General features: G+C 38.3%; 1 protein-coding gene across 1 annotated transcript; it reads right to left on the bottom strand.

The window, feature by feature from the left end:
- Positions 1-10019: 10019 nt before the first annotated feature.
- Positions 10020-14652, bottom strand: LOC105234005 (zinc finger protein 813). The gene is made up of 3 exons (XM_049457811.1): positions 13923-14652; positions 13683-13855; positions 10020-13607 (listed from the first exon to the last, which is right to left on the bottom strand). Exons 1-3 carry the CDS (start codon positions 14618-14620, stop codon positions 12859-12861), a joined length of 1620 nt encoding a protein of 539 aa, XP_049313768.1. The 5' UTR covers positions 14621-14652; the 3' UTR covers positions 10020-12858.
- Between the last annotated feature and the right edge of the window lie 2200 nt (positions 14653-16852).

Below are 16852 nucleotides of genomic sequence, written 5' to 3'. Positions count from 1 at the left end.
TATAAATTTACATTAAATTCAATGTGATCGCAAACACATGCTTACAAATTCAATTTTTTATATACATGTATGTTGCTTTGTGTGTCTGCGCGTGTGTTTTTGTAGGACTATCAGCTCGCACATACGCACTGTCTGAGAATCGCTAAGCCATAGACAGCACAACTGACGCTCAAACATTTATATGCCCCTACACACGTACAAGCACGTAGTAGATGTCTGTCTGTATGCATGTAGAAGCTTCACTAATAGACAATTTTTCCGAAAGCCATAAACATTTCAGATCGCGTGAATCGATCATTTTACTCGTTGCTGCTCCACTTCAGTTGCGAAGCGCAGCTCATCGTCCGGTTTGCTGCGCCGAGAGCAGAATGTGCATTTCAGGCGCCACCGTCTCCAGGCAATACTCGAAGCCTACAACAGCAATACAATTTTTTGATCTTTCAATGTCTTTTCCTTCATGTCTGTGCCATTCACTTGTGCCGATTGGTTTCTGTTAGTTTCTCAACATATTGCGTCAAGTGGTCTGGGAGTTTTCTTCAAATTGCTAAAGAAATTGTCATAGACTTTTGACCTATTTTGTGGACAAACACAGATGTATGAAACTTCTTTGACAATAAGCAGCAACAAGAATTACATAAAAAACATGTATATATAAATACATTTATGTTTACAACGATAAACAAACATTCTATCAAATAAGATCCTTTTCTAAACGGTGAATTTTAACCGAACCTATCGTTGGATAATCAACAAATTCCGGTTAACAGTCGCAATGGTTCACGTTTCCTCCTTGTCTTCTTGAGAAGATAATAATCAATTAATATTCAATATTTCCTCGATTCCGAGGAGGTTGCTAAGGTAGAAATTATTAACTTTTGGTAGTCAAACAACATCCTTTTGAAGGTGAGCTAAAGTGAGAAGGCGAAACATCGCCTACCCACGGTTGTGCGTGGGGTTTGGGACCCGCCACCAACAAAACAAATATGCGGGCGAACAGCTCATAAGAAGCATGCTTCTTTATATAATATGGTCGGACGAAAGCATATCCGTTATTGGTATTTAAGTATGCTCTGCCCAATCTTCAAAAAAGCAGACCCCACAATCTGCGCCAACTACCCTGGGCTCAACATCGCATATAAGATTCTATCGAACGTGTCCGTGAAAGACTGAAGCCCACCGTCAACAAACTGACTGGACCTTATAAGTGTCGATTTAGGCCTAGAAAATCAACAACAGTCCAGATATTCAGCATGCGCCAAATATTGGAAAAGACCCTTAAAAAAGAGGATCAAAACACATCACCTCTTCGTCGATTTCAAAGCTGCTTTTGACAGCATGAAAATCGTAAAACAAATACAGCTATGTATGTAAACTGACGTTGAGCAATACCAAAAGCTTCGTCAATATCGCGGAGGACCTCTGCGAGTCGTTCGATACCAAACAAGGTTTCAGAGAACGCGACTCCCAATCGTGCGACTATTTTAAGTTACTCCTGTAATTCGAGCTGCAGATCAGAGAAGGTACCATCTTCTATAAAAGTCATTGGCCTCAACACCGGGCCGTTAGTTCTGCTCACTCCTTATCCATTTATGGAGAAGAAAATGGGTCTGATAGCAAATGATGGAAAGGCAAAATAATTGAATGTCATAACGTCGTAGTTGATTTCGTCTAACGTAGAATAACTCTAGCCAACAGGTACTACTTTGGACTGAGTAGGCAACTGAGAAGTAAAGTCCTCCTCGACGAACAAAGACCAAACTCTATGAGTCACTCATAATCCTTGTCCTGCTATATGGTGCAGAGGCATGGACGATGACAACATCTGATGAGTCAACGTTACGAGTTTTCGAGAGAAATGTTCTGCGAAAGATTTATGGTTTTTTGTTCATTGAATATCGCATTCGATGGAAGGATGAGCTGTATGGGATACCCAAGGACATTGACAAAGTTCCGCGAATTAAGAGACAGCGGCTATGCTGGCTGGGTCATGGCGTCCGAGTGAATGAAAGTACTTCAGCTCTGAGAGTATTCTACGCAGTATGTGACGAGGGAAGCAGAGGCTAAGGAAGACCTCCACTCCGTGGAAAAGACTAGGTGGGGCAGAACCTAGCTGCACTTGGAATCTCCAATTGGCGTCGAACTGCGAAGAGGAAGAACGGCTGGCGAGCTTTTGTAAACTCGACTTTAACTGCGTAAGCGGTGTCTATGTCAATAAAGAAGAATAATGATAATTTAATAAACAATGAGTCAGATATTTATTAAGTTATCGTCCTTTTCGTAATTTTTGGTTTTGTGGACAAGATGTGCTAATTTTTGGTTTCTTTCAATATTCTACAAATTCAATATTATTTTATACTCTTTAAGCTAATCACATTTGAAAGCTTCTTGTGGTCTGATAAATTACACTATATTAAATATACAAACACCTAAAACAACGGCTAAAAATAAATTGAAACTGAGAACTTATTTAACAGAATGTACTGTATTAATTGCAAAGATGCTTTGACCTAAGTAAAGCCATGCACTCTCTTTGAATTCTGTAGATCAGAACACTCGTACTGCGCGATCGCCTTCAAATGTATCTGTTTCCGCTTGACGTTTGTCATTTGCCGGCTGCTTAGCAGCATTTTGCCTTTCCGCCGACAGTCGATCGCCGAATCAGCAATGTCCCTATGTACTGTTGACATAACCACATATACATATAAACATTCCATTAAAAGCGTTCGCATTCGATCGATCGCCGTGCGATTGTTGCGATACATTTTCGAGTGCATGCATACATACATATGTACATACGTTACATATGGGCATTTTGTCATGACAAAACGCCGGCTGTGGGAGCACTTAGCTGTACATACATACATATATACTTACTCTTACATATATGCAATATTTCAATTTAAAAGCATATGTGGCAAGTAAGTACTTTCTCATTTATTCCACGCTTTACTCTCAAGTGTTTTCACAAAGCGAAAACCCACATAATTTCAATTAAATCTACAGTTGATCGTCCACATACATACATATACATATATATTTTACATAATTACCCTGTTATGCCGATGTTTATACCGATACTTTGCCATGTATCCAACACACTCATACTACAAACGTATCCCCCACACATACATACGAGTATTTACATGTCTAACTTAAACTTCGGTTTGTTTGACTTGGAAATGTACAATGTTCAATTGCTTTAATGAATGTGCGACATTGCCCAAGTCCCACAATTCGTATAAGAAATTATTTTATTGCTTGTAATTATAATTTATGTGGCATTGTTGGGCTTGAAGAGCGTATGTTGGAACTTTTTGAGTATAATAGTTAAGAGCGTTCTTACTTTATGGGCGCCGTTCTGATAAAAGCTTGCCTTGGTTTAAGTTGAAATATTACTAACATAAAACATTGACTAACGCCAAACACCTCATTAGTTGTTAATATCTTCTTCTTTTTTATAGGCGTAGACACCGCTTACGTGTTTGTAGCTGAGTTTACAACAGCGCGCCAGTCGTTGGTCCTTTTCGCTGTTTAGCTCCAATTGGAGATTTCAAGTGTACTCAGGTCATTCTCCAACTGGTCTTTCCAACGGAGAGGAGGTCTTTCCTTTTCCCGGCGGGTACTGGGTCAAATACACTGAGAGCTGGAGTGTTTCATCCATGCGGACGACATGACGTAACCAGCGTAGCCGCTGTCTCTTAAATCGCTGAACCATGTCAATATCGTTGTATAACTTGTACACTTCGTCCTTCCATCGAATGCGATATTCGCCATTGCCAATACGTAAAGGATAATAAATCTTTCACAGAATCTTTCTCCCGAAAACTCGTAACGTCGACTCATCAAATGTTGCCATCGGCCTTAACGATCTGTGCCATGAAGCAGAACGGGGATGATGATTGTAACGTTGCGAGGTAGGTAGTCTGTTTTCTCTTCACTGCGACATGACACTCCTTATCGAATCAGCTGTTCTTTCGCCTTACCTTAAAACCAATGATTTCGTTTGAAGATGTACCAAAGGAGCTTGAAATGCCGTCCCACAGTTCCCTTATACCGAGTTGCTGATGCGAGTTAACTAGAAAAAACGTCGTCGAACCCTCCTTGTGTTTGTTGATATGTATTCTTTGTTGCACAGAGGCGAATGCGTTTTTTGACTGCAACAAGATAGTGTTCCAAGTCATTGTAAGAACCTCAGAGCGTACGCACATCTAAAACACTAGAGACATGTCTTCCGTCTATCACAACATGATCGATCTGGTTTGTGGATTTTTGATCCGGAGACAGCCAGGTAGCTTGATGAACTTTCCAATGCTGGAGTACTACAGATAAACATATTTCGGGTCCCGGCGAAGTCGATCAAACTCAACCCATTTGGGGACGTTTCATCATAGAGGCTGAATTTACCGACCTTTGTACCAAAGATACCTTCTTTGACATCGTGGAGAAGGCAGCTCTCATAAGTGCGCTCTAAGCGCTTATAGAAGACATCTTTTGTCACATCATCCTTCTCTTGCATCGGAGCGTGGGTCCAAATCACCCGAATGAATGAGATGATGTTGTCAGCTTTTACTCTTATGAGGACATCAACCCCCTGGGCAGCGGTACCTTCTCAATTAAAAGATCGGACATTCCAGTGCATGCTTCGAAATCGTAATGCTTAATACAATTGCAGTGGTCGTCAACAAAAGGGGGGTCTCTCATTCGACGTTGGTTTCTTCCTTTCATGGGAGGTTTTTTTACGTGGTGGGTCCTAAACACAGCCTGGTGAGGTATGTTTCGTCTTAAAACGGATGTTTTTTTCGCTACCAAGAGGATAACTGGTATAAGAACGGAATTCGTGAGCAACTTGGTAAGACAAGTGAAAGTACGATTGGTTCAAAAATCACTAAATTTGTTCGAAAAACAGCGTGGCTTTAACTTCTCTGAAACAATGCTTTCCGACAACCTGGATGTCATGAAGCGTATTGTTACTGTCGATGAGTCTTGGATATTTGCTTGCGACCCGACTGAATATTTTGACAAAGGTGAACCGCAGCCGAAAAAATCACGTCAAAACAAGTGAAAAATCAAGGTTATGTTGGCAGTTTTCTTCGATTATCGAGGTGTGGTGCACTCCGATTCCCTTCCGACCGGCCAAACTGTCGACAAGGAATACCATTTGAGTGTTAAGCGTCATTGCGTAAAATATCCCATCATCCCAGCTATTTGATTTTTCCAACGTCCTCTAATTTACCGTAATGTGCCTCAAAGATTAATGCGAGCAGTTTGTTTTTGTCTTTGGCGCAATCGCACTACACCACGTGAAGTTACTTAGCGCTGATAATATTTCAATATAAATATTCTATTATGTCATCGCATCGACCTCAATTCTACTATTTGCCAAACAGTTTTCAATATTCTCATTGTTGTTTTTAGAAAAATTTAATTTATTTTCTTGATGTTTGAAATAGATTTGCATACGCTGCCATACACTTTAATTAATATTCATTCAGTAGAAGATGGAATTGATATAATCAATCTGGGTTTCAACATTGTTCATCAGTCAGCGCCACACACATCCACCAACTAGCCATGCAAATGAAGGCGTTCACGCACAGTCAATTTCACTGGCACGCACACATCCACACACATACCCACGTATTCAAAACTATCATCACTTAATGCATCATATATCATGTAATTTGCATACATGCATGTGCATATGTGTAAATTTACAGTTGTGCTATGTAAATGTATGTATGTATGTCTGAATTGTGAGCGTTCCAAACGTGAAGATTACAAATTGAAGTCTTGATAGCCTTGAATCAAATTGCTTGACTGATTTTTTAGAACACTTTATTTATTGGCGCCAATATAGCGCAAACGCACACATATATACATACATTCTCACACATACACACCCATATGTGCGACCGTACGCATTCGCGGCGCATGTATTTATCACCCATACACACACACAGGCACACAAAAAACACACTCGAAGCTGTTGGAGGTTAGCTTCCTGATAAGCTAAGTTTTGTTCTAAATTCAAGAGGGTTAAAGTGCTTTCAATGTTTCTTTGTGTTAAACAAGAATAATAAATATATGTAAATAATCTGAATTGGAGCAATGTTAGACAATATCACTAAATAAAATTTGGCAAAAGCAAAGTCGAAAACTAAATAAAATAGTGTCAAAATATGTTTTATATAAACCATTGGCGTCTGGTTCTCTAGCAACCACTATTTCAACGCAACGCAAATGAAGCCATAATTTATAAATAAACTTCGCAAATTTTCTAATCTAAGGTTATCGGAGGGAAGAGTAAAGCGAAATAAGACAGTCATGGTTCAGCAGATACTATCGCTTCCGGTAGTATTCCTTCGCAGTTTAGAAATATTTCGCAAAAAACAATGAAATGTAGAGAGAGCAAGACAATATAGTAATCATTTAGAGTTATTGCAGTACTTTTTGTCATCAATATCTCTTTGAGTACTAGTACCAAATGTCTTTATAGGCTTACAGGTATTTTATCTCCCCACTTCCAATATCTTTCGCTAAAACTAGTTCCACAGGATCGCTGAGGTTAAGTTCCACAATTACCATACTTTTATTTCATGGTTTAAGTACCATTAATAATCGGACTATTATCCTACGATTAATATACTCTACTTATCTTTGTAATATCCCGATAATCCGGTAGATTAGTCTGGTAGGCCAATGAGCCACGCATAAACCAGTTTTGGTCCTTTGCGATAGATTAGTCATCTTTTAGGATCCCTACGATTGACGTGGCTTTCAATAGACTCTGTGACCTCACTATCGATACCTCTTTCAGTATATCATACCGAGCGAATCCCAAATGATTCTTGCGGGACAAGTGTACAAGAGATGCCTGGTGCCTTGCTCTCGACATTTCTTGCAGTCTTCTCGATTTGAATCTGAATGTTAGCTGTAGCGTTCATATAATTTAGAGTGTTCACTTACTTTCTAACTTACTTTACTTCTTGTAAATTAATTGGCTTTAACACATACATACTCATAAAAATCAAATATTTTGTTTTTATAAATTTGTTCAAACACGTTGTGTAGATTGAGTAAGCGGTAAGCTTTTCCAACGATTTCTTTCTACATTGATATCTGCTGTTACTTGTCATTCTATAAAGAACCATACACTTTTTCCTATGGTAGGGTGACCGCTTTTTCTCATACGAGGTTGTTTTGTTGTCCTTTTAAATGAAGGTGTCTTTTTACGTGGCGGTTCCCTAGCCCAGCGCGCAACTCTGGAGAGAGATGCTTCGCCTTCCTACTTTAGTTCGACTTCAAATGGATATTTTTTTGACTACCCAGATGATACTTGGTCTATGACCGGAAGTCGTGAGCTGCTTGAGCCATATCTGAAAGAATCGTTTCTGGCCACTCCCAAATCAAAGGGACTTAGTAAACTTTCCTCACTTGTGTGAACTTCTGCACATGGCTCCATCGATATCATTGCCAATAACAACCGCGTCGTTAGTTCTGTTTTTTTTCAGGTTGGACAAAGAAGAGAGGCAAATAGGTCTGGTAGTGAAAGAGGGCAAGACGAAATATCTACTGTCTTCACACAAACAGTCGTCGCATTACCGACTTGTCTTCCACGTCACTGTCAACTGTCATACAAGAAGTGTTCCAAAATAAATAGGATTTAAAATAAAAAAACAGAACAAATGGTTTTTTCGGAAAAATCAATTTATTTTATTCAAAATACTCTCCTTCTGACTCAATACAGCTTTTTGCACGGTCCAAAAGCATGTCAAACGAGTGTTTTAGCTCGTTGGCCGATATGGACGCCAGTATGCCGGTGCAAGCCTTTTGAATGGCCTCTACGTCTGCATAACGCTTTCCTTTCATGGGCAAATGGATTTTTTTGAAAAGGAAGAAGTCGCACGGTACCATATCAGGTGAATGCCGGGAGGGGTTAATGGTTAAAATGTAATTTGGTCAAATAATCGGTCACAAACGTCGATCGATAAGAGAAATTTTAGATCGTCAGTCAATTTGTGTGGAACAATGCGATAAATCGATCTTTCAGTAGTAGATAATTTCGTTTACCTTGGAACCTTCATTTACAGCAACAATAATGACAGACTCAATTTGCAATTTTCAATGGTGCTACTTCGGACTGAGTAGGCAACTGAGAAGTAAAGTTCTCCTCGACGAACAAAGACCAAACTCTATGAGTCACTCATTATCATCGTCCTGCTATATGGTGCAGAGGCATGGACGACGACAACGTTACGAGTTTTCTAGAGAAATGTTCTTCGAAAGATTTATGGTTTTTTGTGCATTGGCAATGGCGAATATCGCATTCGATGGAAGGATGAGCTGTATAACGAGGACATTGACAAAGTTCCGCGAATTGAGAGACAGCGGCTACGCTAGCTGGGCCATGTTATCCGAATGGATGAAAACAGTCCAGCACTGAGGGCATTCGTTGCAGTAACCACCGGGTGAAGCAGTGGAAGAGTAAGACCTCCAATCCGTTCGAAAAGTGAAGTGGAGAAGGACCTGGAATTCTTCACTTTCACTTGGAATCTCCAATTGGCGTTAAACAGCGAAAAGGAAGTACGACTGGCGCGCTGCTGTAAAATCGGCTATAATCGTGTAAGTGGTGTCTACGCCAATAAAAAAGAATAAGATATATAAAATTTGCTTGAGTTCCGATCTTTTGGTTGGCATTTTACACCTTAAGGTATTTTCCTGGCTTTGATTCCCGCAAGTTGCCAGAGTATATTCGGTTGCACCTGAACTAAGCCTTTCCTTAATTGTTATATACATATGTATGTATTTACCCAATTCCAATTAAAATGCGGAACTAACCTTAAACAATCAGTGCCACATTAGTTGTGCTAACTGAATTATGCATTCCCGTTAAACTTATTCAGTCAATCAAAACAATATATTATTTATTTTTGTTTTCTTTTTTATTTAGAGTTTAATTTGCAAATGCTCGGCAATTTCACGAGCATTTAATGCAAAACTAAACATAATCTTTGGCATAATTAGCTTTTTGTATATTTCTTTGTATGTACATAAATAAAAATATATATATAAATGTAAGTATGTATAATTGTATGAGTATTAAATATAAAAAAAATAAACTTGAGAAAGGCTATACAAATGCGCTGTTTCTACTTAAAAAATATTTGAAATAGAAAAAAATTAAAAACTACTTGGCTTGAGTTAAATGAGTACGCCATGGGAGCGATTTACATATATATGTATGCAAGTGTGAAGTACATACTTTGGTCTCTGTATGGTCATATGTAAATTGAAGTCATTGCATATTACAGAAGCTGGTGGCAACGCCTACTCATGGCGTGGAGATTTTGAAAATATTCGCGAAGATGTTTACAACTTAAATTAATTGCTTAGTATATTCTAATTTTTTATTTTTTTTTTATGTTTTAATATTGCACATAATACGGCCTAAAGCTAGTGATTCATAGAAACTATATTAAATTAAAATAAAGTAAAAGAAAATGTCAAGTTGAAGCATGCATTTTACAGTTTTAGCTGAGACTGCACAGAGTTCAACTTTTAAAATTAAAGACTAGACTATCTCGTCCGTTTCGGTGTGGCTACAAATATACAATTTTAGAAACCCATAAATATATATATACAATAAATGATATGCATTTAATTAAACAATTAATAATAACATTTGAGTATACTAGCATAATTAATAAAAAAAATTGATGGTGGTGCAAAAAGCTGTCTAAAAATGATTACAAGTACGAGTGCCTATATGTAATTAAGATCATTGTGTGTGTGTGTTCTACTGCTAAGATTAATTTACGACTTCGCTTGCTGCTCTAAATATATTTATTATTATTATTATTTATTTTTGTTTTTTTTTTTTGAACGTTTAAATATTCATGGAAAGCTAACTCAACGTGTACGTTGCATGAAATACTGTACTGTTGCTTAAAAAATCTTTCAAAAAATCGCAGGTGAGCATTACACAGTCGCAAAGTAAAAAAAAAACACATATATTCCTATTTAAAATAAATTCACTATTTTATTTTAGGAAGTTTGTGCAACGATATCGAACATCAGTGAAGGAGAGAGAGGTAGAGTTTGGAGACAATTCCTCTTGGGCTCGGAGTTCTCAGTTCTGTTTTGCAGATATTTTGCCACAACAAGTCACTAGAATCTCTCCCAGGCCACGGTTTCCTCTCTACGAAACTGAAGAGCATGCATACATTGTGACAAGCAAGTACTTGGAAATTGTAATGTAAATTCCTCGAGTAAATGATATTTCAAAAAAAATTATTTTGCTAAGTTGATAGGACTGTCGAGAGATCGTCGAAGACATATCTCGTTTTGGACGACATTCCAACTTTTTAACTGATGACAATATTAAAAAAGTGAAGGATATGGTGCTTGAAAATCGTCAGGCAAGTACCAGAGAGATGGCAAGAGCGCTCGACATCTCTCGCAGGTCCGTTCGAATAATTTTTGTGAATATTTTGGGTATGAAACGAGTTCTTGCTCGACTCGTCCCGATAAAGCTGTTTTTTTTTTTTCAAAAAGTGTACCAGATCTCTATGGATACGCTTTATCGTGCGAATGCCGATAACACATTCATGGAGAGCATTATAACAGGCGGTGAGGCATAACCTTACAAGTTTGACATTTAAACAAAACAACAATTATTGGAATGGAGGAAAAAAGGTGAGCTGAAACCAAAAAAACCACGCCAAAGCCGCTCAAAAATCAAGGTGATACTCAATGTTTTTTCGATATTCGTGATTTGGTGCAACAAGAATACGCTTCGGAGGGACTGACGGTCAAGAAGAAGTTCTATTTGGCCGCATTGAGGCGTTTGCGTGAGAACATCCGTCAAAAACGGTCGGAATTGTGGAAGACCAATTCTTGGATTTTACACAATGATAATGCACCATCGCATCGAGCCACGATTGTGACAAAATTTAAAGTCAAAAGAACAATGAATACCATCGAACAACTTCCGTATTCATCAGATTTGTCTTCGTGTGATTTTTTCTTGTTCCCCAAACTGAAATTGCCGCTCCGTGGAGTCCGTTTCAGTCGATCGTGGAGATAAAACAAAATTCGCTGAAGGCCATTCCAAAAAGTGCTCATGAAATGTGTTTCGAGGACTGGAAGAATGGTTGGCATAACTGTATTACATCTGGTGGGCATTATTTAGAAGGCGACAGAATTGATGAATAATTAAATATTTGGGTTTAATTTGCAACTGCCGCGTACTTTTTTGTCACAATGTAAATAAATAAATTTGTAGAAGATTGGGAACAGCGTAGTTGCAGCACAACGTTGCATTTCACTTTTTGCCAAACATGTAATTTTAGGTTAGGGATTCTTGGTGTACGTTAGGTTTTCAGCTGATAAAGAATTCTTATAGTTGTAAGTTATTGTTTTAATAATTTATCAATAGAAATTAATTTTGATTATTTGAGTATATTGACAGTTTGTTAAGTAGTAAATATTTATATTATAATATTATTTTCTGCCGCGGTTTTGAGTTTCAGTGTAAGAAAATTGGTTTGCGTTTTCTTTACCATTCAAAAAGGGTAATAGTTTTAACGGTAAATACACATTTTAAGTCACTGTGTTAATAATCTTACGATTAAATATATACAAAAGGATTCTTAAACTAATTGCACATATACAATTATACGTCTATGAATTCCAAATATGATAATATATATATATGTATATATATTTTTTTTTTTGGAAAATTATATATTCATAGTATTAAACAATTTGGGTAATTTGTTTGTATTACAAGTGCCGCCAATTTAAAGCAATTAACTCATATTCTTACTTTGTTTGCTTATGGCGTAGTTTGTAATGAGCTAAGACTAATCTTTTTATAATTATCACAATCAGTTTTCTACTAAACTACAAGTGTATATATTTTTCAGTTAAATCAATTTTTTAACATATTTGTTTCTTGATTTATTTTGTGTTTAGTCCAATAAGTCTCGTCATTTCAAATGCTTACAAAGTTCTAAGCAGCAATCAAAGGAGGTCCACTTTTTAGTCGTTGTAGGTGTCCTGACTAGATGGAAATCTAGTATTTTAAAATCAAGTTTTAAAATTGTTTAATTTCTTACGATAATTTAGTCAGTTTAGAAAAAAGAATTTCAAAAAATTCTGAAACTTTATGGGAATCTTTCAAAGTTCTCATTCAGCTTAATTTACGTTTTCTTCATTATTGGGTTACACGGGTTACGGGTTTCAAGAAATCGATTTTTTTATTATCTTATTAAATTTTACAACACCTCTACAATAATGTCCTAAATTTTCAAGTTGATCCGAGTAATAGTTTCGGAAATATAGCCTTGAGACTAGTGCGCTCGAGGCTAGCTAGGCTAAGTGCGCCGTCTTTAAACGCATTTTTCCCGAAACTGTGTTTTTAAAGTTGGCTGGAAAGATTCCTAGTGAACTACTCAACCGATCTTCAAGAAATTTTACGCAGGTCTTTGAGATACAATTCTTAAATTCTATTAAAATCTTTAATTTTTTATATGAGAACAAATTGTTTTAAAAAAGGCCCGAGGAAACCCATGTAACTCATATATTATACCAGGTTGTTGAATTATGCGGGCTTCTTGCTTAGAACTTTGTTAGCAATTGACTGTGAGCGCGAAACATTTCATAAAATTCGAAATTTACTTTTTTATCAAAATCAATCCGTAACATTCACGTCTTTTCTATGTAATATTTTAACCTCTGAATCCGCCAACATCCATAGTGGAGCTCCAGAGCTTTCATACATACCAACAGTCTAACTTTTTCAAATTTGTCATTGTCTTTTTGAACTATTTTCAACGTTTACATAAGTCCCCTTCACTAAGCCAAGATTGCATAATTGCCGGTCAACTCAAAAGGGCTGGTCTTTGTCGAATGTGTAAAATTATTTTTTGGCGAAAAGTCAACCGGTTGATCTTGTACCTGTTGTGGTGGCTCATTGCCCGCATTACAATATTGTAAGGGGATGTGCGTTGCCGCATTAGCAATGCTAATGGGTCCGACTGCGTGGTCGCGGTAGACAATATCACCTGGTGTTGCCGTCTGTATGACGCTTATGCGCTTAAAACGCTCATACTCTTCCTGAGACATGGGGCTTGTGAGCATTGTATATGACTTTTCCACATTCGTCTTCATCGTGCAGTTGTTGTCGGTTAGCGTCAAAATGGTGGTGATTTCAAGCGGCTTGTGGTTGGTTTCGGGCAGAATTTCACCATAGATGAGTGTGCCGGCTTGACGTCGATCTTTCTCCTTCTGCAATAGTTTTGTGGCTAACGTTGACTTAGCAGAGTCCGTCAACGAGTGCGTGTTCAGGCTTTTAACGGTAGGGGCGTTCGTCGTATTTGCTGCATTTCTAATTGGGCGCGCTTCACTGCGTTCGCCGTTACGTTGATGGTTTTTCATACACGAAGACTCCTCGTGTTTGTACAGATAGGACTTTAAAGCAAACGCCTTGCCACAACGAGCGCAGGTATGTGGCTTCGTATTCGAATGGGTTTGTATGTGAGCGCGCAGATTGGATTTATCCGCGAAAGCTTTGTTGCAAACACTGCACTTGAAGGGTTTCTCACCTAATTGATTGAAGAGAGCACGTAGATGATTATTAGACAGTGGTTTCTAAACATTAAGGTATCTACAAGACTTACCGGTATGCGTCCGTATGTGACCTTGCAACAGCCACGGGCGTGAGAAGCATTTACCACAGTACTGACATTCGCAACCCTGGTTGTGTGTGCGCACATGCATGCTGAAGGCGGGCATTGAGACGTAGACCTTCTCACAGTACGGACATCGTCGCGCCTTCTTGTCCATGATTGACCTTTACGACAGAATATTCGTAAATTCAATTACACCATTGTTTGGTTGTAAAAAATATTTTGTAATACCTGTGTGTTTGTCGATGCCTTGCCAAGTTGGACGATGTCGAGTACTTCTTGCCGCATTCCGGACAAATGTGTTCATCGTCGAGTAAATTTACGCTATGGGCACTGCCTTCGGCACCATCGCTCAACTTGCTGCCCTCTGAGTTGCTCGAATTACTTGAGGACCCCATGAAATGTTCGTCACTACTACAGCTAGGCAAGCTGCTGCACGAGTGCTCATCGTATCGTGAGTGATCGGAAATTGTGGAGCGACGTAACTTCTTCCGATCAAATACCTTGTGGCTGTAGTAGTTGGAATCATCATCGGAGGACGAATAGAATGTGGTTCGTGGCACCGTTAATGAGGAATTACAACTATGATGCGCATCATCTTGGTTATTCGGAAATTCCGTGTTGTCGTAACGTTGGTTTTTGGCACTGAATTCTTGGTTTGTGTGCCACAAGCTATTAGCGTAGTCATTGTTTACGCTGGTTACTGGTTTTGCTATCACACTTGAGGGTTCTGATATTGGAGGAACGTAGGCAGGTTTCGGGGCGGTTGTCTCATCAGCAAGATACTCCAATGCCTTGTGGCGTTTTATGTAGTCTTTAATTTCTGTGATATTAGTTGTGCTAAGTCGTCCGGCAGCCAGCGTGACCTCAGCCAACTGTGTGAGATTGTACAGCTCTTCTGGTATTGCGGTTGCTTGCTCTTTCGTCATTTTGGCTTTATATTTTAATGCGTTTTTGTTCTGAAAATAAATAAAACGGCATTGATTGAAGTACTTATGGAGCAATATTTGATTTAGTCAATTTCTTAAATTTTAAAGTTGTGTAAAATGAAACGTGAATATGTGTCGAAATTGCTCCGAATATTTAAAGAATATTTAAGTACAGCCTTTTGGAAAAAACTATAAAATGTGAAATAATATACTCAAATTTGGTCAAAATTAACTTTTTTTATATAGTTTAGACTTGAAACATGAAACGGCGCACTGTCTGGTTGGAAATAGAGATCGTCTGCGTCGATTTCATCGAACTCCGGGAAAAAAGTCGGTCAGTATCGTATTATAACGCGCGCTATTGATGGTCACGGCATTTCCTGCCTCATTTCGAAAGAAATACGTCCCAATGATGGCCTCGAATCCACTCCAAGCGATCCTAAAAGCGACATGGTTGTTTCCTGACGAAATATTAAGCCAGAAATGTTCCTCATCTGATTAAATGATTTTTCGATGAATGTTTTTTCAAAGTTTTTTTCGAGGACGTGAATTTGAATAGTAATCTTGGGGAATTTCCGTTCGTTGTACCAACTGAAACGTGACGTGATGAAATTACAGACCTCACAGAAGACACTGACTGAAGTCGCTAGACCTTCCCTAGCAACATCGCCACACTTTATGGGCTCTTGAAAAGTTCCAAGAAGATCCGACGTTTTCGAGATGCGATGAGGCCCACTTCTGGATCAATGGATATATAAACAATATATATTTCACAGATTCAAGAGATTCCTTTTCATATAGAAAAAAAATGTTTGGTGTGGTTTGTGGGCCGGTGGAATCAACGTAGCTTCCATTTAGGTCTTGGAGTAAAACATCACGCGTTTCGTTCGCCAGTTAACAATTGAAATACTCGAACGAGTCTTCGAAAGTTGAAGTCAACGGATGGACCATCTGAGACGTAGCCCCGGGCAACATTTGAAAGAGAATCTTAAAGAAATAAATGCAAAAGGAATGTTCTTTCGAATGAATAAACATTCCCCATTAATATTATTTCCCCCTAATGATATATTTTTGGAGTGTGTCTTTATAAACTTATATACATTAACTTATACATACAAATGTACATATGTATGCACGTATCTGTTTTGTGTTTACATAAGTATATAGTATACATTATAATCCAATAAAGCTGCGCAAGCCATAATTACTAATTTTATGTTGCAGAAAATGTGCTTTGCCCGTTTATCGTTTGCGGAAATGCTCATAAAAGTTAGTATGTGGATCAATTCCAACTACAAATCCGATGGAAATTTTCATTTGCCACAAATATACGTATCTTTCAGCAACTATAACATATTATTTTTTAAGAAAACATTCACACACCACATGAGGTCTCTGTGAGGGCATACGGAATGGGTGGCCAGAAGCGAATCCATTTGAATTTCACAATGTACTTAGCTGAATGCACACACTTGCATATATACATATATGCATCATATGTATGTATATACTTAAGCGTGATCGACCTAAACCACTTGTACATGGACCCCCTTAAAGACTTCATATATGATCAAAATGAATATTGTTATTTTTTTTGGCACAAGGCTCTAAACCCCGACCACAGCCACATCGTAACCAGCGGAGTATATCTATATATACATACATATTTGTATATTTACATGTAAATTTGACCAGCAGTGATCGCCACTTTGCCACTTGGTCCACTGCACGCTGCTCCTCTCGGCTGCCACACCAAACCCACTGCCAAATTGCTAAGTAGCGAATTTTGTTTTTGTGCGCAATCAAAAATTCGCAAGAAGCGCATGACGCAGCCAATTCGGTTCAGCTGTTCTTCCGACGCTGTAGCTGTGGGTCTATAATGCCACGAGATAGGTGAAACAACCTGCTAAATACGAAAAGTGCGTCATTTTTCTTTAGACGCCCATAATTTAATGAGTTGAATTGGGGCCAAATCGCCGAGAAGACGGCAACGAAAAAAAAAATTATCAACCCTGCGCGGGACAAGACGGCAGCAATAGACGAAACATACGCAGGGGGGCGACTGGTCGGTTCGGCGAAACGACGAGTGTGGGAAAAACCAAAACATACGCTTATCCACACTTCGCACATTCATAAATACATACATACGTATGTATGTATATTTGTGTATCATCGTGCAGTCAAGCCAATTTAATGCTTATAAACAACACACAATTAATTATAAAGATCTGT

Source organism: Bactrocera dorsalis, chromosome 5 (genome assembly GCF_023373825.1).
Source record: "Bactrocera dorsalis isolate Fly_Bdor chromosome 5, ASM2337382v1, whole genome shotgun sequence".
Lineage (NCBI taxonomy): Eukaryota > Metazoa > Arthropoda > Insecta > Diptera > Tephritidae > Bactrocera > Bactrocera dorsalis.
This window is presented reverse-complemented; position numbering and strand designations above follow the sequence as displayed.

Excerpts from the sequence above, each read along its gene's own strand:
- LOC105234005 (XM_049457811.1), bottom strand. The coding sequence starts at position 14,620 with ATGACGAAAGAGCAAGCAACCGCAATACCAGAAGAGCTGTACAATCTC. Across the intron at positions 13,856-13,922 it reads AGGCATCGACAAACACACAG|GTCAATCATGGACAAGAAGG; the intron begins GTATTACAAAAT and ends TCTGTCGTAAAG. Across the intron at positions 13,608-13,682 it reads TCACATACGGACGCATACCG|GTGAGAAACCCTTCAAGTGC; the intron begins GTAAGTCTTGTA and ends TCAATCAATTAG.